This window comes from Mus pahari, chromosome 5 (assembly GCF_900095145.1).
Source record: "Mus pahari chromosome 5, PAHARI_EIJ_v1.1, whole genome shotgun sequence".
NCBI lineage: Eukaryota > Metazoa > Chordata > Mammalia > Rodentia > Muridae > Mus > Mus pahari.
The window spans coordinates 94,351,732-94,373,425 of NC_034594.1; the positions used below are offsets into that span (position 1 = coordinate 94,351,732).

Below are 21,694 nucleotides of genomic sequence, written 5' to 3' on the forward strand. Positions count from 1 at the left end.
TTGAACTTCTGATCCTCCTGAGTGCTGGGAATACAGACACACACAGGAGACACTAGATAGTGCATCTGGGCCTCCCGAACGCAGAACTAGTGTTCTGCACCGCAGCCCTAGAGTTCAGTTGAAATTGTAGTACTAAGACAAGGATATTATCCTCATGGGAAAGTCGGCAAAGATTCCACACCAAGTATAGAGTCGGATGTTCCCAGACTCAAATTTAGTTAAAGAATCATTGCTGCACTTCAGCCAGGCTTAAGACTTAATCAGTGTGTTGGAATCTCTCCCTACAAAATAGTCTCCTTCCTTCCTTCCTTCCTTCCTTCCTTCCTTCCTTCCTTCCTTCCTTCCTTCCTTCCTTCCTTCCTTCCTTCTTCATTTCTTCCTTTCTTCTTCCCTCCCTCCCTCCCTCTCTCCCTCCCTCCCTTCTCCCTCCTTTCCTTCCTTCTCTCTGGTCCTCATCTTGTGTATCCTTGGCTGGCTTCACATTGACTTCCTGCCTCTACCTCATCTGTGCTTGGATTGCAGGCGTGAGTCACCATGCCAGTTTATGCCGAGTGGGGATGCTGGGAATGGAGCCCATGTGAGGGGAATACCCTACTAACAGGGCTTTGTTCCAGGCTATGTAGAACAGGCTTCTGAAAAGCCACTCAGAAATAGAAGCTTACAAAACAAGTACATTTGAAGTCCTAGAGAAGAGATGACGCTTAAAGGGGGGGCGGGGGGCATGAATGGCTGACAACCAGGGTTCGATCCCCATGGCCGACATGGCAGAAGGAGAGAGGCAACTCCCACTAGTTGTCTTCTGACCTCCACATGGGGGCCAACCCAGGCAGATGCCCACCCACGCAAGAAATAAATAAAATGTGAAAAAATAAAAAAACAGTCAAAGCATGTTGGGCAGAGGTGGCACATGCCTTTAGTCCCAGCCCTTGGGAGGCAGAAGTAGGTGGATCTCTGAATTCGAGGCCAGACAGGGCTACACAGAGAAACCTTGACTGGGGGGAGGGGATAGCTGAAGCAAAGCAATGGATCTCGCAGCTGTGTCCTGTTCGACAAACACCATGGAAGGGTTCATGTGTACCACAAGCGTCCTCTGTAGACAGGGGTCTCAGATGACCCACCTCATCGCTTTCGCCACCTATCCTCTGCGAACTGTGTTGACCAGTGATGGCTCTTATTTTTCTGAGGTACAGATAAAAATGGAAAAATAGAAGCTAGGGGTGTGGCCTAGTCAGAAGAGTGTGTGCCTAGCATGCATGGAGCCTGTTCCTTCCTCAGCACCACATAAAACAGGCATGCTGGTCCGCATGCAATCCTAGCACGCGGGAGGTAGAGCTGGAAAGAGCAGAAGAGTCTGAGGTCATCCTCAGCTACACAAGGGAGCTTTGGGTTAACCTGGGCTACATGAGACCTTGTCTCAAAATAGAAAGGTGAAGGGATTCCCTTAGCTAAATAGAAAACTAACCAGAATCACGTTCTCTTTGCATTAGCAAAGAGTTAAGTTCCTCGTTGCCTTCGTGGTAACACTCAAACACAAGCCCTGCTCCTGTGGCCATCTTTGGGTGTATAAGACCCTCACCCCAGTTACTCACCTGCTTGGTGCAGCCTGGCCCCGCTGTCTGCTGCAGGCACCACCCAAGTTAGAACCCCAGTCCCACCAAACACAGAGCTTTAAGAAGATGCTCTGAGCCTCCTGCAGTGGAAGGCTACCGGTGGAGCCGGCCCTCTGGATTCTACACCTCTCACGTCCTTAGGAACCTACTAGCCAGGTGGTCAGCAGGCTGCAGCCGGAGGTAACCGGTGACTTCTAGGTTTAGGTGATAGGCAACTTTCACACGAAGACAAATCTCCCGTGGGCCCCTTGCTGCTTCTACTTCCCAAACCCTGACTGCCCAGCCCTCTGCGGTGTCCTCTCGTGATGACCCAGCCCTCTGCGGGTGTCAAGTAGACAGATATTTTAAGATAGCACTTGAGAAGAAATCTCACCTCTGGGCTCAGGAGATGGCTCTGTGGGTAAAAGCACGTTCCCAGCACAGACCTGAAACCCTCCGTGGGGCCATGCAGGAAAGCCTGCAATCCCAGGGCTTTGAAGGCAGAGACAGGAGAATGACTGGGAGTTGCTGACTGCCATCCTAGCTCCAGATTCAGTGAGAAAGAAACCTTCCCCATCTGAGGTGGAGAGTGACAGGGCAGGACACCCACTGTCTCACTCTAATGTGTGCATTCATGCACACATATGCACACTTGTGTGCTTGCATGTACATGCGCGTGTGCACGCGCGCACGCACGCGCGCACACACACACACACACACACACACACACTACTTCTTTAAATAAATGGAAAGATATGTCACCTTTTAATGCTGTCTGCCACAGCAAACTCCACTCTGGAAGATAAAAATCTTCCAGGCCATAAAACAAAACAGAACAGCCAGGACACAGTATGCATGCGTTCTTCTATGTGCACACATGTGTGTGTATGTTCATGTATATCCTGGAGAACTGTGCACAGGCACGTGGGAGCCAGAGGTCCACCTTCGATGCTGTTCCTTAAGAGCTGCCCACCTTATTTTCTGAGACAGGCTCTGTGATTGGCCAGGAGCTTGACATGTAAGCTGGGCTGGCATGCAGGTTCTGGGGCTCAAACTGCTCCACATACGTGCATGGCAGCTAGTTTACCAACTAAGCTGTCCTCCTGGCCCAAATGTGTCTTTTTTTTGTATGAAAAATGCTGTGGCCTCAGTGTCCCCTCCAAAGGCAGAGGCACAGAGACAGGAACCACAGACACATGGGGCAGCTGGAGGGAGGTCAGAGCGGCTGGTGAAGATGGAGGTAGGGGAGGAGCAGAGAGGGAATCTGCGAGGAGAGGGTCGCAGAGTAGGGACTCCCAGAAACACTTCCAAGAGGAATAGCGTTCAGGGTGACCATGTGGAGTCCAGGTCGTTAGAATGGTGTGGCGTCCCAGATGAGACTAGGAACTGGATGGTATCTTCCCAGAGGAAAGTCTGCTTGGAGGGTGACTCTCAGACCAGCTCTTTCTCCAGGTGCCCAGCTCAGGGAGCTCACAGTGAGCCAAGCCAGAAATATGTGGACTGTAAGAATGTTGAGCTACTGAGACACACGTTAAAAGCACAGCTGAGGTCAGACAGGCAGAGGACCTGAAAGAGGACTCTAGGAGCGCCACGAAGAAGAGAACTGCAGAAATGGTTGGGAAGTATATGTGTATATGTGTGTGTATGAGTGTGTATGTGTGGAGGTTAAAATTTAACCTCTAGCTCTTCCTAAGATGAGATCTGAGTGGGGTGGGGGGGACAGCGGTGATGCTCAGAGCTCCAGATCTCCTGCAGTGTGTGCAACCGGGAAACAGAGAGAGTGTGGACAGACGGTTATAAGGGGGGAGGGCAGAGTGTGAGAGTACACACTGCCACCCACACCTGGGAGGTAGAGGCAGAAGGGGCAGGAGGTCACGGTCACTCTCAGATATTTAGCAAGAGAGCAACATGAGATCATATATATATGTATATACATATATACATATATATGAATATGCATGTATATACACATATATGTATGTATGTATGTATGTGTGTGTGGAGAGAGAGAGACAGTATGAATGAAAGATTCTGTTGAGATGGTTCAGGTGAGGTAGACACTGGCAGCTAAGCCTGGCACCCTGTTCTCTCTCTTGTATCTACAATAAAGCCTTCCTCTTCAAATGGTCCTGCCGTCAGTTTGTACCTCTTGTAGAGTCAGTTGAAAAGCCCCATCCCAGAAGGATGGCTTAGAGGGTGGAGGGATGGCTCAGTGGCTTTCTGAAGACCCAGGCTATTCTCAGCACCAGCATGTCTGTCCCTTCACTTTTAATTCCCTCTCCACAGGCTCTGAAGCCCCCTGCTGGCCTCTTCTGGAATTACAGTCACATGGTGTACAGACATACTGGCAAAACACCACTCATAGAAGATAGAAAAATCAGAAGGTGACTCTGAGGGGAAAGATGCTTGCTGCCAAGCCAGACAACCTGAGCTGGATCCCTGGAGCCCACTTGAGGGGAGGAGAGAACCAGCTCTGGCAAGCTGTCTGTAATCTGGCATTCCAAAGACATGCCATAGCATATGCCTCTCCCAACTATGAATGAATGAATGAATGAATGAATGAATGAATGAATGTAACTTTAAAGACGTAAAAATAAAATAGGGTGGAGGAAGATACCAATATTCATCTCCGGCCTTCACTTGCAGGAAGCTATTTCGATTAGCACCTAGACACACCCACGCAGGGTGGGCAGGGGCTGGAGGCTGGCAAAGGCCCTCAGCTGGCAGAAAGTTGCTGGTGGAGGTGAGATCTCACTGCAAAGAGCACTGCCAGTGTTTCTGGAACACGGATCCCTCTTTCTGTGTCTAAGGAAGTGCTGGGATTTACTCATAGAAGACGAAAAGGGGGAAGGGAGTCTTATCTTATTTTCTTTACCTGTGTTAATCTGAGTGTCTCTGGAAGGTGAAAACGATTTAAGCACACATCAAAATAATATAAAATAAAAATCTGGTTCGTGTGCGGTGTGTGTGTGTCATGTATGTAGGCGTGCTGGGTTTGTGCCATGTACACACACACACACACACACAGGTCAAAGGATGCTGCTGGATATCACCAACTACTGACCTATGGCTTATTCTTCTCAGGGTCTCTGACTGAGCAAAAGGTCACTATTATTGCTGGGCTGGCTGGCCCACAGGTTCTTGGATCCTCCTATCCCCACCAGTACCCCCACTCCTACCCCTGCTTCCCCCCAGTGTCGCAGTTAGAGACAGCCATAACTATGCTCTTCTTGTTATGTGTTCAGGATTTGAACAGCAGGTCCTTTTGCCTACTCTGTCACCTGCCTAGTCCTCAATTTGCTTTCTCTAATAGAAGAACTGATCTGCACAGTGCAGGATGCTAATTATGATTGGAGGGATTGCTGGTGTGACTAATCAGTTATCAACCCGATGGAATTTAGAGTCACATGGAAGCCAACTTCTGGGGATGTCTGTAAGGGATTGTCTAGACTAGGCTGACAGAGTGGAGAACACCCTCAAAGTAAGCATCTCTCCGCTGCCTGACTGTGGGCGCCCAGTGAGCAGCTGCCTCTGGTTCCTGCTGCTTTGCCTTCCCTGCCAGAATGGGCTGTGCCCTTGAACTGTGAGCCCCAGCAAACCCTTCCTCCTTACGTTTCTTTTGTTAGGTATTGGATCACAGGACAGAGGTAATACAGCTGGAGTCAAGTTACATGGTAGTTCTGGCCTCCACCCTGGGACATGAAGACACTGCACTGTGAATCCCTACAGCAGAAATCCAAGCCCCAGCGTCTCCCACACTCGACTGTCACCGTCTCGTGTTTGCATTTATGCAGAAGTGAAGGTGCACCTTGGGCCAAGACATCATCCTGTCTCCCAATCCTCCCCCGAACCAAGGTTTTATCTGTGAGAGGCAGTAGCAGTCTGTCGTTACATTTCTGCCGTAAGTTTAAACTTATAATATTATTTGTTTTATATGTTTGTTTGTTTTTACTACTGAAAATACACAAGAATTACTTGACAAGATGGGGGTGTGGTAGAATGCTTGCCTACAGTGTAGGAAGCCCTGGTTTCCACGTCCAGCACTGCACAAACTCAGTATAATGGTGCACATCTGTACTTGTAGCACTTGGGGGATGGGGGAGGTGGAGGCAGGAGAATCGGGAATTCAAAGTCATCTTCAGCTACTTACTGAATTGGAAGCCGGCCAGCCACGGTGTTGCATGCCTCTGCTCCCAGTCCTCAGCAGACAGAGGCGGGAGAGTCTCCGAGTCAGAGCAAAGCCTGGGTCTCATGAACCCATCTCAGAACAGAAACAAAATAGGAACAAACATCCGGAGGAAGGAGAGGTCCCGGACATGCACTGCAGATGGGATCAACTCACCGCCTTGCAGCGCCCTAGGGGTCCCACGGCATCCTCACGTGACTGCAAATCAAGCTCCAGCTCAACTCCTGCAGGCAAAGGGCTGCCATGGCGCCCTCTGAGCACGCCCACGGGCCAGGCCGTGGTCCCTCCATTTGGATCCATCAAGAGGGAACAGTTGCTGGAAAAACAAAAAACAAAAACAAACAAACAAAACCGAAACCGGGACAAAATACAAGACTGAGTGTCATTGCCTCCAACGAAACATTAAAAAGACTTGAGCCCGGTGGTGGTGGCACATGCCTTTACCACCAGCACTTGGGAGCAGTCTGTGAGTTTGAGGCCAGCCTGGTCTACAGAGTGAGTTCCAGGACAGACAATGAAACCCTGTCTGAAAAGAAACAAAAAATAAAATAAAATAAAGTAAAGTAAAATGATGAGAATAAATGACAGAGGAGAGCTCAGCCCAAAATACATACTCCAAGTGTTAGTCTGTCTAAGCTCCACCCCCACGGTTGCCTGGCAACAGCCAGGGAGGCCTGACCCACTATGAAAGGGGCTGCTTGCCCCTCCTCCCTCTTACTCTTGTTGTCTTACTCTCTTGTTTCTCTCTTGCCCTCTTGGGGCTCTTCCCTCCCCCCCCCCTTCACGTGTTCATGGCCGTCCTTTCTCTCTCTCTCTCTCTCTCTCTCTCTCTCTCTCTCTCTCTCNCTCNCTCTCNCTCTCTCNCTCNANTNCCCNCNNAACTNCCNTCCNCATGCCCTGAATAAACTCTCTTCTATACTATACTGTTGTGTGGTCCATCAGGGCGAAGGGATGCCTTGGCAGGGACCCGATGAGACATCCCCTTCCCCCATACCTCACCACACCCCCATAGAACATATTCTCTTTATTTTTATCTTTCTATAAACACATCACCAAGCCCTTCTAACCCTCAGGGGTAGTGTGAAGAGAACATAGACTCCAAGAGCTGGAAGGTACGGAAAGGGGCTTCCGAATGCCCCTGGAAAATCTACCTTCTGGCGTAGAGACAGCAATTGCGATCTGGAAGTCCATGTGCTGGGTCTGCACAGGAGCAGGCCTGTCCACAGTCAGGCCAAGGGGCGGGGTAGTGGCACAGGTCTTTAATCCCACAACCTGAGAGGTGGAGGCAGATGGATCTCTCAACGTAGTAAGTTCCCGGCTAGCCTGGGCTACACAGTGAGACCCTACTTCAAAAAAAAAAAAAAAAAAAAAAATTGTCAGGCAGAAGACGGGCTGGGGTGGGTGGACCCATCTTCACAGCCCAACTATTTCTTATGAGTAGACGCAGGAGAGGGGTCTTTGTCTTTGCCTTCCGTCGTGTGTCCACTGGTGGCTCCACCAGTGCCAAGGCGTAGCTCCAACCCAGTGCTCATATAGATAGTCACAGGGGTCACAACAAAGCCAAAGTCACGAAGTAAAGCAGAGGGCAGGTAAAGAGACCTGGGGTGGGGTGGGGGGAAGCTGGGATGAAAAGGATGGGGAGTCAGCGGAATGCATGGGGGTGGGGGGAGTAAGCGGAATTCATTGCAGACATGCACGAAATAGTCAACAAGGTCAGTGTGACAGGGAAGAGGCCTGATGGGGGAGGATCGTGCGAGAGGGCAACTAGGTGACATGTGATGACTAGTGCCTTGCTGGGATCCTGAGGAAAGGTGGGGGTGAGGCAGGAGGCTCCACCACGCAGGGCTAATACCCTTAGGGGTCCTCAGAAACCATGGCTGGATTTCTACTCATTCACCCCAATATCCTGACAGCTCTGCATGGGTTCTCTGAGCTCCTAATGAACTCTCGTCCCTCCTCAGAGTATGGCTGTCAACCAGGAGACCACAAGGTACTTGAGCAAAACTCATAGCTTAAAAAAATAATCAAGAACCAAAAACCACTCCCTTCAAAATTAAGTAAGATCATCTCTGGAAATACAGCTTTCAAAAGCTTTACCATGGGGCAGGAGGCGGTTAATCGGGTAGTGTACTTGCCTCACAAGTGCAGGGCCCAAGTTGAATCCAAGAAGGCCCAGGAAGCAGGTGCACATGCGTAATCTCAGTGTGCCTGTGTGGAGATGGGAGGTGGAGACAGGAGAGCCCCAACTGGGCTGCTAACCTGGGGGCGTAAAATCCAAGAGTCATAGCCGGGTGTGGTGGCGCACGCCTTTAATCCCAGCACTCGGGAGGCAGAGGCAGGCGGATTTCTGAGTTCAAGGCCAGCCTGGTCTACAGAGTGAGTTCCAGGACAGCCAGGGCTATACAGAGAAACACTGTCTCGAAAAACAAAAAACAAAAAAAAAAACAAAAACAAAACAAACAAACAAACAAAAAAATCCAAGAGTCATAAAATCTGACCTCCACATGTATAATGTGGCACATGCACACCACACACAAAGACTTTAAAGAGTTATAACATCCTTGGAAAGGCAAGGTATTGAGCAAAAGCAAAAGTTTGAACACAAGCTAGCATGCATGCTCTCAAGCAAGCATGCACACACACGCGCGCACACACACACAGGCAAGCATGCACACACACACTCACATGAGCACACATGCACACTCTCCATATTATCCTCCCTGCCAGAGTCTGAGGGTGAACATCAAGATAGAGTGGCCTCAGACTGTCACTGTGACATACCAGAGTGCCAGAGGATGCACTGGGAGGTATCTATGAGGTAAAGAACAGAGCTGGCACAGGGGCAAGGCCGCAAGGATGCTGCTCCTCAGACCATCTTCTAGACCTTCACAGAGCATGGGCAGCTATGACTCTGAGAAGTTTAAAAGTAAAAGTATCAAAGTTTAGGGTCAGTGAAATGGTGTAGTGGGTGCAGGCATCTGCCACCAAGGCTGAGGACCTGAATTCCATCCTGGGGCCCATGTGGTAGAAGGAACTGGCTCTCATCAGTTGTCCTTTGACCTCTAATGGGCTCGAATGCACACACATGAGCACACACACACACACACACACACACATGCACAATGAAGAAATAAAAATGTAATTAAAAAAATCAAAGTCATGTTTGCTATTGCTAGCATACTAGTATTTTCCACAGTTAATATTTACTTGGGGCTGGCGAGATGGCCCATCAGGAGCCCTTGGTTCTCTTCCACAGGACCAGAGTTCAATTCCCAGCACCCATAGTTCAGAGCCACTAGTAACTCCAAAGGACCCAACACCCTCTTCTGGCCACTGCAGACACCTGCATTCATATGCATAACACACCCACCCACCCACCCACACACCCACACACACACACAATTTCAAATACTCATAATGTATGCATGCACGTGACTACAACAGAGGACAACTTTTTGCAACATTTCCTCTTTCTATAGTGGGTTCCAATGACAGGATTCAGGTTTGCATTCTTGTGTGGCAAGTGTAAGTTATACATGCTAAGCATCTGTGGCGCTTTATTAGAGTACAGCTCCCACATCGACACAGGAACTATTTCAGCTATTGTCCTTTCACTTAAATGCTCATTTCAACTTTATTTGCTTTTATTTAGTGTGTGTGTGTTTGTGTGTATGTGTGTGTGTGTGTGTGTGTAGCTATGTATGCATATGATTGCATACGTGTCACAGCACATGTGTTGAGGGTCAGAGGGCAACTCGTGGGTGTCCTTTGATCTACATAGTACAAGGCTGGCATGTGCCCACGCATGCCTACCAAGTACACATACATACACACAAATGAAATACATTTACATACCACACCTCTTCTAGCTTAATAGCACATTACTGTCAGTGAAGTGGAGATGGGTCCATTTGATAGGCAGGGCAGTTATCTGACGCTTTATGTGTGTCCGGGCAGCTCAGGTATGTGGTATGTGTACCCCTCGAGCCAGTGCCAATGATCCTCCTGCCTCCATCCACTCCACGGCACCCTGATGACTAACATGCACATGGCCATGCCTGTCTTTCTACATGTGTGGGGATTCAAACCCAGGTCCTCATACTTTTGTAGCACCTGTTTTTACTGAGTCATCTCCCTCAAGGGGACATTTTTACGTCAGCGAAGTCTTTAATTGACAGGGCTGTCTGTCAGCGCTTGGGTGGAATTGTCTTCAGGGCTTTCTCTGTGAAGGAGGATGGCAATGTCTCCCACAGGAGAGATGAAGCTACAGTTATTGCTTGTATTTATAGTTGTGTTTCCCAACCCAGGGGATTCACTGAAGCAATGCTTGTCTGATTCCACAGCGCCTCTGCCAAGAGTAACGAGCAACCAACCGCTACTTTCTTTCCCCGAGCATTCCGTTCGGTGGCACACAGGAAAAAGGGCGAAATCCTGAAAAGTGTAAATTTTTTTATTCGAAAAAGCCCATGATTCTTTGGAAGTGACACAAGATCAGTTTCCAGGGATCAGACCTTAGTTCCCGTAACCTCTGTAAAAAACATCCATTCGAAGGGCCCGCTCTCCCCACCCAGATTCACATTCGGCACCTAAACATGAAATGTTCACTTCTAGAAAATGGGAGGAGTTATGTGTGTGCTTAGTGGCAGCCCCCTGTTCCAGAATCCCCTTCCCTGGGAAGAAGCTTAACAGAGAGTGAGTGTGAGCCTCTGGAACCTGGCTCATCTCAGTGCCACCAGAGCCAGCTGCCAGGAGCTACAGGAGATGGCCCTTCTGAGCCTTGTGAAGAGAGAGTCACCGGGAGTCTGCAGAGGTAGCTGGTGCTGGCCCTACGTTCTGAGTCAAAATGCGAACTGGTCACAGTTTTCAGAAGGAAGAAAAAGAACAGGTCTATGGCTGGTGTAGGGGGGACCAGAAGACGTGAAATGACCCAGTCAGAAAAGGCAAGCTCGCTATGGGGCGTAGGCCTGCATCTCCCCCACACAAAGTTTCCTTGCTAAGTAAGGGTGTTGAGGAGGGAAAGCACACAGCCAGCACCTGGCTGGCATTTAAATATGAAGAGAACAGCATCCCACTTTCTCTACAAACACCAGGAAGCTTGGTTCAGCCTATCTGGCCCAAGTGAAGTTCATCTTTCTAATTCTGCTTCCAAACTACACAAGTTTATCTTTTGAAAATGAAAAGAAACAAAATGTTTTGGCTTTTTCAGTATTACCTGAGCTGAGATATTTTTCTTGTCTACTTCTAAAATTATAAGAACTGATGAGGGGGTCTTGCCAGAGGCTCTCTCTTAAAATCTAAGAAAATAAAATGTTAATTCTTTTTTCTTTTAGAGACAGGGTCTTGTTAGGTAGCCCAGGCTGGCCTAGGGCTCAGGCTACCCTCCCTGCCTTACCTTCTAGAGTTCTGAGACTACAGGGGTACACCACCATGCCCGGATACTATGAAGCATTTTAACTTTGTAATGAAAGATGACCATGTCCTAGAACGAGGAGGAATAACTGGGCCCTTTCTTGTCATCACAACTCAGATTCCTGATCTCCGGCATTCCGACCCTATTGCTGGTGGTGGTCACGGTTCAGGAAGTGTGGGAGGGGGCAGACTCTCAAAGCTCCTGGCAAAGTTAACAGAGGCATTACACAGACAAAGGTGTCTTTCTTCTGCCAGTCACTGACGCACGGATATCTGTCCCATCTCAAGAAGTGATAGTGAATGCAGCTGCGGAGAATGGGGAGCCAGCCGGGAGGCCACCTCCGGCTCACCACGCTTCAGTGTGGCCCACTCTGCTGTGTCCGCAGCCCGCTCACAGCAAGCAGCATCGCTCTTTGAAACTCTTCTTGCTCTTGCTGCTTTTCCTGCCGTTCTTGTCCTTGTTTTCCGACATCTTTTTTGCCCGGATTTCTCTCATCAGATCAAAGAACACCTGGCAGTGGGAGGGAAGAGAGGAAAGAATAAGGAGGTGGGATGCACTCAGCTTTTATGTATGGTACAGGGTCCAAATGTTCATTCGTTCATTTATTCATTGATTCATTCATTCAGACAGGCTCTCCTGTAGCCCAAGCTGGCCTCAATTGGCTGTGCATAGCCATGAATCCTGGTTCTCCTACGCACCCCAGGGCTAGGTCACGTGACAGTGATGGTGGTCCCAGGCAAGAGTCACTAAGTCCATCTGCAGCCCCAAGCTTACACTTATGAGCCTGTTTCATTACAAACAAAGCATCAACAATAAATAGCGGTGAGGCGTCGACAGCAGTAAGAATCAGCTTTAATGCAACCTTCCTCTCTCCCAAAAGAAGAGCCCTGCCATTCCACTCAGCTGTCATGGACAGAAAGAGCCTGTCACCGTCGCCGGCCGGATCTCTTCTTAATTATAGACTAAGGGTGAAATGTGCTCTGGCAAGCACGGTTCTAGACTGGTGTGCGAAATTCGAACATTCAAAGGGAAATGGCCTGTGAGCGTCTGCCTCCTATTTCCAGGAAAGGTGAAGGGCAGCCTCATCAGGCAGAGCCCCCGCCACTGAGCACAATGACCTGAATTCAGCACTCGAGACCCACGTGGTAAGAGGATGGAATTGGCTCTCACAAGGTGTTCTCTGACCTACACACACACACACACACACACACACACACACACACACACACGTGTGCGCGCACACACGCGCACACACACACACATACACACAATGGTATGAACACGTGGGGAAAGAGAGAGAGAGAGAGAGAGAGAGAGAGAGAGAGAGAGAGAGAGAGAGAGAAGAAATAAAGGGTGAGTCTCTGCTTCGTCCCGCGTCATCATACCTTGTTTGACTACAAAGGCTGGAATTATTTGTCCCTCCCCAAGTCCTACTTTGAAAGCCACCAAGGGCAAATCTGGGAAAGCAAGGGAGCAGGAGTGAGGAAGGCAGGTTCCTGAACTGGAGAGTGGGGAGAAGCAGGAAAGAGAAGACGTATCACACCCCTCCTCCTCACGTACGCCAGCCCCACACCCCCATTTCCACCCCTCCACCCACACCCTACTGCCAAGAGGAATGTTATCAAGAAAGATGAGCCACTGCGCATTATCTAGACGGGCGTTATCGTGTGTCAGCAAGGTTTGGGTTTCATCCTCTGCGACCAGCAATTGCCAAGGGACTGATTAAACCCTGGCAGACAAAATATGCTCCCTGCAAAGACACACTGGAGATTTCCCACAGAACTGGAAGCAGGACAAAGAACCCTAGCTTTTCCATCTCCGCCGGTTCTTCGGTTCTTCGCTGATTCTCAGAGACAAACCAAGGGGAAGAGCAAGCGAGGGTGGGGGCTTGGGCTGAGGTGGCAGAGCACCTGCCTAGCGTACACAAGCCCCTGGGTGGGATCCCCAGCACTGTACAAACCACGCATGCACACCTGCACACCTGCAATCCTAAAACACAGGAAGCAGAGACAGGAAGATCGGGAGTTCAAGTCCTCCTCAGCTACATACTGAGCTAGAGGTTAGCCTGGAGTAGAAGAGACTCTGTCATTATTTTTAATAAAGAAAAAATTTAAAACTAACACAGAGAGGGGGGGGTCATGCGTGATGTCACAGGTTTGGAAAGGTTCAAAGTTCAAGGTCAACTTGACTATACAACAAATTTGAAATTTGAGACTAGCGGGGGCATATAAATTATTGTTTCAGAAATGAAGCAAAACAAGATTGATTTCCTGTTATGGCTTTCCACGTGAGCCTCAGGGAAGGGAACCCTAAGTGTCTCAGGCTGACGTCTACACCCATTTTGCTAGCACAGGCGTGGGTCCAAACCACAGACTTTAGTTTCATCCTGTGATAAAAGGCAGGGAGGCCTGTGCTGATCCTGGGCTGGGCATCTATCTCTGTGGCCTTTCTGCAAGGAAGTGTTTACTGAAAAAAAAAAAAAAAAACTTATTACCTGTTACAAGTTCCTGCTGGGTCTTTCCTGCAGGAATGCAGGTCAAAGGTTGTCCAGGGAGAGGAGGGAGACATGATGATGTGTACCCCGCACCCCCAGGATGAGATCCCAGAGCATTGACTCCAACCCTCTCAAAAACATCAGCATTTTCATGCTGACAAAGTCTGTGTTTTGTTTCGTTGTTGTTGTTTAGACAAGGTCTCCTTAAGTAGACTACACTGGCCTTGAACTCACAGAGATCTGCTGGCTCCTGCCTTCTGAGTAGCGGGATCAAAGGCCTGTGCTACCATGACCAGACAGCCTTCTTGGTTTTAAAACATAAAGCCTTAGGCTGGGTGTGGGAGGCAGAGGACATCTAGCACTACACCTTGTCTCAAACGTGCACCCTCCTCCTCTCCAGAGAGGACTAAGGCTATACCTGGATGCCCCTGCGTTTCCCTCAGCTAGGAACAGAAGTCTGAGCATCACAAGAAGCAACGTGAGAGTTCAGATAACAATGTAAAGAAAACAAAGATGCTGGGAGAGGGCTTGCCAAGCACTGGGGTCCACCCTGACTGACATCCACAAACCAGGTGCAACGGTCCACACCTGTCTTTCTAGCACTCCTTACACACACGAGAGCTACAGGTCAGTCTAGAGCATATGAGACCCTGTCTCAATAGATAGATAGACAGACAGACAGACAGACAGACAGAAGACAGGCAGACAGACAGAACCAGGGAAATGGTGCAGTGGAGGACAAGAACCTGGCAACGTGAACTCAATTCCCTGGGACCCACATGATAACCAAAACCCAGCTGGTGATGGAACACAACTCACGGTGCCCCAGGCTACAGAAAGCACCAACCCCTGTGTAAAGCCAGATCCTCTGAATGTCCCTCGAGAGGATGCAGCCCTCCTCCAGAACCAGCTAGTCAAACAGCTCTCCTTGGTAGGGTACAAAGAGAGGGAGTGACATCCCACAGCGCTAGCCTGGGCTACAGTGTGAACTGAGAAAAAGAAGAGGTAGACAGATCTGTGGCTGAGCATAACTGGGTGCAGACAGGGTCCTTCTGCTCTGCCTGCCCTGGCTCTGCACTGATTTCACAAGCCCAGGATGTGAAGTAAGAGCCCACAGCACAGCATGGGAAAACGGAGTCAAGTTCAGCTGTAAGGCGCCCGCTTCAACTGTGTGCTAACAATATGAACTCTGATGTAAAAGAAAAACCACAGGGTGGTCACGTGATTGTGTAGAGCCCTCGGTTCCATCCCCAGCACTGCATAAACCAGGTGCTATGATGCCCGCCTGTCATTCCAGCGCTGGAAGGTAGAGGGCTGGAGGCTGGAAGAGCACAAGTTCAAGGGTCTCTTCGGCTACATACGGAGCTTTAGGCTAGCCTGTGTGAGACTTAAAAAAAAAAAAAAAAAAGATGAAAAAAAGAAAAAGAAAAACAGAAAATGACAAGTCAGCTGTGATGGCACAAAGCTGGAATGCCAGCACTTGGGAGATGGAGGCAGGAGGGCTAGAAAGTCGTCACTGCCAATATAACCAAGCTAGGTCAGACTGCGGCTGGTATGAGACCCTGTCAAAAGAAAAAGGAGGAGGAGAAAAAGAAAAGAGAAGGAGGAGGAGGAGGAGGAGGAGGAGGAGGAGGAGGAGGAGGAGGAGAAAAAGAAAAGAGAAGGAGGAAGAAAAGGAAGAAGAAAAGGAGGAAGAGGAGGAGGAAGAGGAAGAAGGAGGGGGCAGTGGTAGCAGAGACAGCAGCCACTGATTGGTCAGGAGAGAGTGCCACTCTTGCAGGGAACCTGAATTCAGTTCCCAGTACCCACATGAGACAGTTTACAGCTACCTGCAACTTCAATACCAGGGGATTATTCTTCTATAAGCACCTACATTCATATATCCCTACATAGACAGACAGGTAGGCAGGCAGACGGATGGACAGACACACACACACACACACACACACACACACACACACACACACGGTTAAAATAAAATTAAAAGCCAAGCAAGTGCGATGGCTGTGTCTTGAGACAGCCAAAGCCAGTTTCTGAGAAGCCTCCAGAACTCATCGTACCTTGTCCACGTTGGCGCGGGTCTTCGCGGATGTCTCCACATACTGCACACCCCACTCTTCCGCTTTGCCTCGGGCCTCATCCACGGGCACCTGCCTCCGCTCCTCCAGGTCGGACTTGTTGCCCACAACCAGCAGTGGGATCTTGTCCTCCTCCGCCTTGACCCGGAGGATCTGTTCCCTAGGGACAGTGCGGTGAGAACAGTGCGGTTAAGAAAGCCAAAGCTAGTGGGAGAGGCACCGGGAGAGGCACCGGAGGCTCAGCAGCGCAGCCTAAGGACCTGGGTTTGATCTACACCGTGAGTGGTGATAACCGGTTCCTGCAGGTTGCCCTCCCTCCTCCACGTGAACTAGGGTATTTGTGCCGGTGCGCACTTCACACAGCACACAAATAAAGTTGCTTTGTTTAGTTTTAAAGCTGGCATCTGAAGTCAGCTTTACGAGTAGCTGCCAGCGTGCCTCAGGGTTTACAGAGCACCTAAAAGGCCTGGCTAAAGAACAAGAGAAATCATCCCATGGGGAGATTTCAAAATGGGTGTCTACGAGCAGGGGCTGTTCCAGGCTGGCCCTTAGCTTTCGTCCATTATGATCATCTGGTCTCTCCCAGGAACAGCTTTCTCTGCCCCATACTCCTACAAAAGAGCCGTCTGCACAGGAAGTCAGGAGGCTGCATCTCAACAGAGTCCCCCAATTTATGGGGTCGAAGAGGAAGGTGAGAGGGAAGTTCAGGAAGGAACCCTGTGAATCTTGGGGATGTGGCCCAAATGGCAGGGTGCATCCATAGAGCACTTCCACTGCATACACAGAGCCCCCGTTCCATCTCAGCACACTACAGGCAGGCATGGTGCTATGCGCCTGTAAACCCAGCACTGGAGACAGGAAGACCAGAAGTTCATGGTCATCTTAGCTACACAGTACGTTTAATGCTAGCCTGGGCTTCATGAGACACTACTTAAAACAACAACAAACAAAACAAAACAAAAAAACCCGATCAAACCCAAAGCAACAGCTCACAAAAATGCTTAGTAATTCCAGTACAGGCACAAGGGAGGAAAGAAGGCACCGTGCACATACATCCTGTTTCATCTTCGGGATGGCATTAAAATCAGATTATGAAGAGGAAACACAGTTGCGATCACAAAAGTGCTACCCACATAGAAACTTCCTGGATGCTCAAATAATAATAATAATAATAATAATAATAATAATAATAATAATAATCTACAGACGCAACAGCTCTCGCTGAGTTCTCTGCTGCGCGCCTCCTCCATACACACACCGCAGCAGCAGAAAGGAAGCCGGGACCGTCAGCTCTTTAGAGACCTTTGGTAGGAAGGACCTTGTGGGAAGAAGCTAGGTCTCTGGGGTGTGCCCTGGGGGGGGAGGGACACTGGGACTCTTCTAGACTCCCTCTTTTGCATCCCAGCTGCCCTGTGCCTCACAAGCCTTCAGCAACATCCCCCCCGCCATGCTGAATGCCCGCCCCCCCCCCCAGCCCAGAGCAACGGGCCACATGATCGTGGTTGGCAGCCACGAACCACAGTGACTGCTTTTCTGATAAGCGGGCTCACTAGGGTACTGTGTCAGAGCAATGGAAAAGTACATTAACACAGAAACGTTCTTAAGGGGGGGTAGATGAAAAAAATTTGCAATTATGTAAGAAAGCGGAAAGCTTGTGTGGTGTGGGGAAGAGCCAATTACAGAAGAACACCCCAATGCTCACTGTTTCTTTACAACAGAATTTGGAGTTGGGCGCACTGGCTGCTCTTGCAGAGGCCTTTGGGGTCTACTGGCATGCTCACAACCCTCTGGCCCTTGTATGTACTGAACATACTTGGTACACAGACATATAGTAGGCAAAACACCAGTACACATAAATAAAAATAAGTACACCTTTTAAAAAAGATATATGCAGAAATCCTAAAACATGGATGCCCAAAGAAACAGAAACAATGGTAGGCCAAAGTCTAACAAGATTCAGAAAACCCTACGGCAGAGTTCTTCCCCACCAGAGCCCGGCTATCACCAGGCTGCTCAATCCGGGATCTCTCGCCCTCAGCTGCCTGGCAGGAGGGTCAGGGCCAGGCTCTCCCCAGTCAAGCACACCTGAACTCGGCTGTGGCCGTGAAAGACTCGTGCTCCGTGATGGAGAACACCAGCAGAAAGCCTTCTCCACTTCGGAAGTAGTTGTCACGGATGGCCGCATAGTCCTCCTGGCCGGCTGTGTCCAGGATGTCTATCTGAACCTCTTCTCCGTCGAGAACCACCTTCTTTCTGTAACTGTCGGCTTTGGTGGGCTCATAGTCTTCTACAAACTGGGGAAGACAGTCAGAATTAAGGAGGACGGTCGGTACCCCGATGCTACATCTGAATGCTCTGCAATCAGCTTTGTATTCACTAAGAGTCTAGAGCTATTACACCCAGAGAAGACACTGAAGAATGCAAACAGCCCACTCCTTCCTTCCTTCCTTCCTTCCTTCCTTCCTTCCTTCCTTCCTTCCTTCCTTCCTTCCTTCCTTCCTTCCTTCGACAGGGTCGCACTATGTGGCTCAGGCTGGTCTTGAACCTCCTGTCTCTATTTTCCAAATGTTGGAATTACAAGCACGTCCCACCATGCTTGAGAACCCTTCCTGCCTTGATAGCGGAGGTCTTTTTTTTTTTTTTTTTTAAGCTTTCAACAACAGGGGCAGATAGCCCCACTTTACAGATAAGAAAGGCAAACACTAAGAAGAACTCTTGATGATATCATTGTCAATAGAGCGTAAGTCTATAATACAAACAACGGCAAAGGAGAGGCTCAGGGACCTGTATTCATAATGAGCAGAGTTATAAAAATCATCCCAGGGGAATCTGTCAAGAGGAGGCAGAGTGTAGAATAAAACAGCGGAGGGTCGGGGAGATGGATGAGTGGATAAAGTGCTGATCATCAAACATGAGGAGCTGAGTGTGACCCCCACATCCCTCTTAAAAATAAACAAACAACAACAACAACAAAAGCCAGAGGCTGGAGAGAGGCTCAGCAGTTAAGAGTATCTATGGCTCTTGTAGGGGGCTCCAGGGGACCCAGTGCGTCCAGCATGCATGAGCACCTGCACTCATACACACACACCCACAGTTACACGCCAGTACATGTAACTAAAAATACTAAATCTAAAAACAAGAGTGAGACATGGTAATAGTGCATGCTTATAATCGCTCTCCAGGGACATGAGGACAGGTGACATTGGCCAGCTAAGGCAAGTTAAGGCCACCTAAGACCAGCTAAGGCCAACCTACGCAGAGAGCCCCAGGCCAATGAGAGACCTTGTCTCAGAAACAGGGTGGACCATGTCTGAGGAACATTACCTGGGGATTCTCTCTGGCCTCCGTAGGCACACAAGCATGTGCATGCACATGTATGTGCACACCCCCCACATGTATCTGCATACATGAACATGCACACACACATGTAAATTAATAAATAAATCCAGTCAGGCACTGAAAGTAGACACTGTAAGCTCCTTATTGCCTTGAAGTAGAGAAGGCCTTTTAAATCTATGACTCAAAGTCCAGAAGCCATGTAAAAAAATGATAAATTAGATTTCCCAAGAATGAAAAACAACAGAGGCCCAGCACAGCACAGCATAGCCCAACACAGTCCAGTCCAGCCCAGCACGATGCAAGCGCTAGCCAGAACTCAAGCTGCGCACAGTGCATTGAGCACTCTTCTTCAACACACGCCGATGGGTGCATCCCACAGAGCATTCAAAGCCAGCATGGAGACATGCTCTCCTCACTAGTGTGAAAGAAAGGAAGGAGGGAGACGGGAGAGAGAGAGGGAGGGGAAAGGAAGCAGGAGAGAGGGGGAAGAGCTGCCCCGAGACAAGTGCTTTGTGGAAAGACCCGTTGCTCCCTGTGGGACAGGGGACAGGACCATCCCATGGAGAAATCTGTCAACATCTGATAAAATGAGAAGTATTTTATCCTCTGACCCTCCCCACATCTAGCTTCTAGGAATCTAATCTCCAGAAACGCTGGCCCAAAGACCAAGGTCACTGTTGGCACCAAAGGGCATCACAAAAGATGAAGGTCCACCCAAATGCTCAGCTAAGGTTGGCTACACAACTGAGTGCTTCTCTGTTGCACAGAAAGGAGGAAGGAAACTATATACGGGCATGTTAATAACTCTGGAATCACAGTGTGTCATTCTGCAGCAGGTCGCCAGTAGAGATTATTACCTATGTATAGAAGGATGTATTCCCCCTCAAACACAAAACAAATCCAAAAACTGCCAAAAAGAAAAACAGAAGCAAATTAGTCTCCCCAAATGCTTTTTTTTTTAAAATAAAGAATAAAGACACACACACAAAAATTAACTAATTTATGAGACTTTAGTAAACTCTTCCCCACCACCCAATTTTTTTCAAGACAGGGTTTCTCTGTATAGCCCTGGCTGTCCTGGAACTCATTTTGTAGACCAGGCTGGTCTTGAACTCAGAAATCCACCTGCCTCTGCCTCCCAAATGCTGGGATTAAAGGCGTGCGCCACCACTGCCTGGCAAGACTTTAGTAAACTCTTGATAAAATGCAGTCCCTTTTAAAATTTTTAATTACATTTATTTAGCTTGTGTATATGTGTGTGTATGTGTGTTTGTGTGTAGTGTGTGTTTGTGTATGTGTGTGTGTGCATGTGTGTATGTGGGTTCGTGTGTTTATGTGTGTTTGTGTGTATACATGTGTGTTTGTTTGTATAGTGTGTGTTTGTGTATGTGTGTGCAAGTGTGTATGTGTATTCCTGTACATATGTGTGTTTGTGTGTACACATGTGTGTTTGTGTATGTGTGAGTGTGAGTGCATGTGTGTATGTATGTGTGCATACGTATGCTTGTTTGTGTGTACATGTGTGTGTTTGTGTGTGTATGTGTGAGTATGTGCATGTGTGTGCATGTTTATGTGTTTGTGTATACATGTGTGTTTGTGTGTGTACTGTGAGTGTGTGCATGTGTATGTGTGTTTGTGTATGTACACATGTGTTTGTGTGTATGTGTGTGAGTGCATGTGTGTATGTGTGTTTGTGTGTGTATGTGTGAGTGCATGTGTGTGCATGTTTATGTGTGTTTGTGTGTACATGTGTGTGTTTGTGTGTGTATGTGCATGTGTGTGCATGTGTATGTGTGTTTGTACATGTGTGTATGTGTGTGTGCATGTGTGAATATGTGTGCATGTGTGTGCATATGTGTACATGTGTGTGTATGAGTGTGTGTTTTTGTGATGTCTGTGGGTAGGAGTGTGGGAGAGACTGTGCTGTACATACGTGGAGGTCACAGGATAACCTCAGGCATCATCCCTCACCTCCCACCTTGCTTGTGAGGCCCGTCTCTTCCTTTTCCTTGACACTGTGCATGTGCTGGGCTGGTTTCTAGGGAGTCTGCTGCTGCACCTCTGATCCTCCCACAGAAGTCCTGCAGTTACAGACGCTACTATGTTAGGGTTTTACATGGGCTCTAGGGGTTCAAACTCAGGTCCCCATGCTTACATAGTGATTGTCTTACCCACTGAGCTATCGCAGCCAAGCCTAGCACTGGTGAGGTTGGTTCGGGGTTAGCCTGAGCAATCTAATGATACTGTGCCTCAAAATACACCAGCCCTATGATGCCCAGGTAAGCCCTAGGTGAACTCAGTGGGTCCCACAGAATAGACATGAAGATAGATGGGTCTCTGTAGGACTAGGAAGTGAGAGCAGGAGGTAGGCAAGCAGGAGAATGGAGAATGAATCCAGTCCACATAGAGTATATGCATGCATGGCACCGTGACAGGATAAAATTCGAAATTTACTTTTTAAAAAAAATGAGGGAAGCTGGGTGTGGTGGCACACGCCTTTAATCCCAGCACTCGGGAGGCAGAGACAGGTGGATTTCTGAGTTCGAGGCCAGCCTGGTCTACAAAGTGAGTTCCAGGACAGCCAGAGCTACACAGAGA

The 21,694-nt window shown here is 48.8% G+C and overlaps 1 protein-coding gene across 3 annotated transcripts in view; it reads right to left on the reverse strand.

Moving 5' to 3' along the window:
* Positions 1 to 10,204: 10,204 nt before the first annotated feature.
* Positions 10,205 to 21,694, reverse strand: part of Ralb (RAS like proto-oncogene B) — a 34,968-nt gene continuing 23,478 nt past the window's right edge. For all 3 annotated transcript variants that reach the window (XM_021197911.1, XM_029539282.1, XM_029539283.1), the window contains exons 3-5: positions 17,843 to 18,051; positions 15,740 to 15,917; positions 10,205 to 11,695 (exon numbers count right to left, since the gene is read on the reverse strand). In XM_021197911.1, the coding sequence (XP_021053570.1) occupies positions 11,576 to 11,695; positions 15,740 to 15,917; positions 17,843 to 18,051 (507 nt within the window). In that variant the 3' untranslated portion in view covers positions 10,205 to 11,575. The remainder of the gene's footprint in view (positions 11,696 to 15,739; positions 15,918 to 17,842; positions 18,052 to 21,694) is intronic.